Source organism: Sinocyclocheilus rhinocerous, unplaced genomic scaffold (assembly GCF_001515625.1).
Source record: "Sinocyclocheilus rhinocerous isolate Xijiao unplaced genomic scaffold, SAMN03320098_v1.1 scaffold256, whole genome shotgun sequence".
NCBI lineage: Eukaryota > Metazoa > Chordata > Actinopteri > Cypriniformes > Cyprinidae > Sinocyclocheilus > Sinocyclocheilus rhinocerous.
In genome coordinates this window covers 779573-783960 of record NW_015632036.1, presented here as the reverse complement: position 1 = coordinate 783960, position 4388 = coordinate 779573, and the positions used below count along the sequence as shown (strand labels likewise).

Sequence of the window (4388 nt, the reverse complement as noted above, 5' to 3'; positions counted from 1 at the left end):
AACTGAAAAAAAAAACAAAAAAAAACTGTGTCCTATACTAATTTTAAACAGTACATGTCTAGAAAACTCAAAGTTAACAAAACAAAAAAGCTTATAGTTTTAAGTGGATCCATATGTATGTTATAACATTATTCATAATCTTACCCATTATATGCATTTCTGTGATTCCTAGAAACTTGTGGTGCAAATTAATACAAACACATAGACAAATAAGGTACTGTGATTAACCATTCCCAACTACTATATTATAATAGAAGATGGTATATCAGGAAATTACAAGTGCATCTTAAAATAAGAGGTGCTGAAGGGTAGCAACTTTACAAATGAACTTCATAGACATAATGGCCCCAAACTCGTGTACACAGTGAGCATTAAAATCATAACACACAAAAAACCTCAGATGTTTCACTTCACCTGATTTGAGAGAAAGTGTTGCACCTTAATTGGAAACAAAATCTTTTCCCCTAAAATCACTTTTTACGGTTAAACAGAGAAACATTCAGGAGGTTGGAGCAAATGAGTAAGTTGTGTTCAGAATAATAAAAACACATGCAAGAGGGAATCTCCAAACACAGAACAACATCAGACAACAGTTAATGGTGATCAAAACAGTTGGCTTCACATACCCGTATTTACATGGTATATATGTGACCATCTTTTATTTTTCATCTTTAAAATATCCTCAAATAATAAGCTCTAAGTTCTCCAATAACAAAACTGTTGTAAAATGACCAAGGGATACGTTTTATATTTATATATAAAAACAAACTGAGAAAAGAAATTCACCTGTCACGTACTACTTAGGTATTTTTAAACACGGAAAGATTTCAAGATGAGAAAACAACAAACTTGACAGCTTCATACACATTTTTTTTTTCATTATATACAAGAAAGTGACCACTGATAACAGTTGCTCCCAAATCCTTTGAAATTGCAGACCTGGATGTGTTAATACCTACAGACAAATTTTATTTTTATTGAAATGGCCCAAACAATTTTTGATTAGATTTTGTTATACTATCTAGAACGGAGATATTTTAGATACTACAACAAGGCTTTGTTTTTGCTACACACGTAGCATATAAAACTTCATTTGTAAAGTGGTTGGATTAACATTACAGTCACAAATATGACCACTAATGCACTAGATCTAAGATCATTTCTGGGGCCATAGCGTGACAGTTTAGGTTAAGCTGTACAATTAGACATAACCAAGCACTATGCTTGCACAGTACTGATGGACTATTATTATTATTAATATAAATAATAATGATGATATAACAACAATTGGAGGTGTGACGCACTCATGATTAAATCCATGAAATCATTTTAAAGGGAGTGTAATACATTGACTGGAGACTGAAAATGTATGGGATTTGTGTAAAAAAAAAAAAAAAAAAGCTTGGGTAACAACTTATAAAATAAATGGGAAAATAAAGTGGAAAATAGACATAACGTATTTTCGAAGGGCACTTGACAGCTGATTTGGACCCTGATTTTATCCCTAACTGCTCTCAGTTCATAGTAACCTGCATTCCCATCTGACCGACTTCAAAACAATGAACTGAGTTATAAGCATAGAATTACAAATAGTCCAAAATACCTTCTTCACAAACAAATAACCAAGCTGTTGTTGTAAGCAGGATAGTTCTGACCTCTTCACAATTCACAAACGCATCTAGTGCTCTAGACAAGCAAACAGAGCTTCATCAATAAAATCATCACACAGGCCATGATTCAGCAATCCTCTTCCACACACAATACTGGTTGAACTCGGAGGAAAGAAAACTAAACACGTTAAAAAGTAGTATTACTAAAGGGCGAGACTTTCTGATTGCCTTTAATATTTGCTTAGAAGCCATTTCTAACAACAATTAAAATAATCTAAATACGCAATTCCAGCACCAAAACTTAAAATCAAAGTATAAAAGCCATTTATTGTCAAATCGTTTTTCAGCTGTCTTTAGGGCACAAAGACACACGTCATGAACCACCACTCCAGCTCTGCAGAACAAAACCCAACTGCAATACAATTACAATGGTGAAAGGGACAATGAATAAACTTAAGATCATGAATAGTCATAGAAAAAAAGAGACCCCTGCAATATCACAGTGGCTTCCAAAAAATACATAACTAGAAAAAATGCTCAACCCAAACCCATACCAGCACTTCAACATCTCTATCAAGCAGTGCTTCACACTCTGATGTCCACATGCCCTTAGCTATACCCCAACATACAGAGCTCCATACCGAAGGCATCTGCTGCCCTCTACAGGGGACAAAAACAACTGCAGCATACACATTACTATTCAATCAGGCCAAACCACCTGCTTAACACTTTGTTCAAGTCAATGACTGTGGAAATTCCACAAAAAAAATAAATAAAATAAAATCAAGATTTCCTATTTTACCAAAAACAGCCATTCAAAAGATTTTTTCTAATTACATCGAGAGCTAGAGGATGGGAGCAACTATTATCAACTGGCATTCAAATGTCTTGTTTCATACCTCTGTCTCTCTTTTCACCTGCTGGTTTAGACCATTACTGACTACTCCATATAAACGAAAGTACAGAAACAAGAGCGAGACTTCATGCCAAAGTCATTCACGACATGAGTTCAATGCTGTGCCATTTCCAGCATGTTTTTGATTCCTTCATGCATGTGGCTTGAGTTTGTCGACAGCACTCTCCACACAGATTCCAAAGCTTTAGCCTCCTGATTGTGCGTCTGTCTTTCAGAAAAAGACGTTCTCTTCTTGCTCACTTCTCATCGTCTGGTCTGTTGAACTGACTTGTTCCTCAGCCATCAATAACGGAAACATCGATGTGAGACAAATCTATCATGTGCCTATGTAATCAAGGGAACATGTGATGGAAATGAGACACACACACTTAAAAGCAAGCTAATCTGAGGCATCTCCATCAAAACATGACGATTAAGTAGAGTCACAGTAGAGCTCTTGTTCTTTGTTTTGACAAGTAATACTTGCTGATGCTGCATTTCGGCACATTTCATTTGCCCTTCGGTTACACAAACCATTAGACATAACAACTCTGATCTGCTTCAGCCAATAACACCAACACCTTAATAGTCAGGCCTACTCACAACATATTTGAAGAGACTTCATATATTTGATATTTGATACCTGTCCTACAACACTTACAATTTTTGGGGGTTATTAACGTAAAACAGACATGAAGTCTGTTTAGAAGGTCTATAGGAATCCACTGTTTCTATTCAAAATCTAATTTGCAACAGACATTTACAGTGAATATTTGGCCTTGTTGTGAATAGGCCTCATTCTAAAAAAAATCTAATTATCCACCAAAGGTCAACTACATTTTGTGCATGCATGTATTGTGCATAAACAAACAGCACAATCCAGTTTAAGATGAATTCAAAAGCTTACCTGTGAAAGCTGTGCTGAAAACTCACTGCATGCTGTGGGTTCACAAACTTGGCAATGGCCTTCCGCTGCTCCGGCAACATTGTAAACATCTATAAAAGAATCACCAAATTATCAATTAGCCGAAAGTTTTTTATCTAAATGCTCATCTTCATGTTTCAGTAAGAGATGGCCTCTGTTTCTTTACCCTGTAACAGTGGGTGTTACACCAAGATCTGGGAGAAAACCACAACCCAGAATGCACACAGCTAGATGGCGCTATTGTAATATTTTGAGAAGAGCACTCTACCCAGAAAACAGTTTATTCTTGGGGTCATAGTCTTCTCAGGAAACAAATCTTCTCCCAGGTCAAAGTGTTTTGCAAACTCCATTTGATTTTTAATGAAGTTTACGTGAGGGATAATTTACAGCTAGGAGTGCATTAAATTATTTTATTGCACAACATGGAGGCAAAGAACAAGCTTATGTATTTTCACCACGTACACAATGGTCATTTGCCAGCATGGACAAGGTAATGCTGTCAATCGACTATGTTTACATGGACATTAGTAATCTAATTATTTACCTTATTCTAAATAAGCCAATATTATGATTATGGTGTTTACATGAGTTGCTTTTAGAATATTCCTTTCATGTTCCCGATTTACATGTTATAGTACATAGTTCGATTAATGGCACACGTCATTACGTCCCCATGCAACGCTATCCGACGTCCACTCCAGAATTTCACTTATAAACATATAGTTCGTCTTCGTGATGATGCCATGTACAGTTTTGGGTGTTTCATTTTTAATTTTATGAAAGCTTCAAGTGCAGTTAATTATTTGTACGTGCATACAAACGATGGCGGTTTTGAAGCTCTTTAATTTGCCGTCAAACGGTTCAGCACTGCCGTGTGTGTATCCTGTCGCAAAATGTGGCGAAAAGTCCTACACGACGGTAATAATGTGATTAAGGTGTTTACATGTCTATACTGCAC

The 4388-nt window shown here is 36.0% G+C and overlaps 1 protein-coding gene across 6 annotated transcripts in view; it reads right to left on the bottom strand.

Moving 5' to 3' along the window:
• Positions 1–215: 215 nt before the first annotated feature.
• LOC107742130 (RNA-binding protein 33-like) overlaps positions 216–4388 on the bottom strand; it is a 51889-nt gene continuing 47716 nt past the window's right edge. For all 6 annotated transcript variants that reach the window (XM_016555025.1, XM_016555028.1, XM_016555029.1 and 3 more), the window contains exons 18-19: positions 3413–3501; positions 216–2850 (exon numbers count right to left, since the gene is read on the bottom strand). In XM_016555025.1, coding sequence (XP_016410511.1) covers positions 2802–2850; positions 3413–3501 — 138 coding nt within the window. In that variant the 3' untranslated portion in view covers positions 216–2801. The remainder of the gene's footprint in view (positions 2851–3412; positions 3502–4388) is intronic.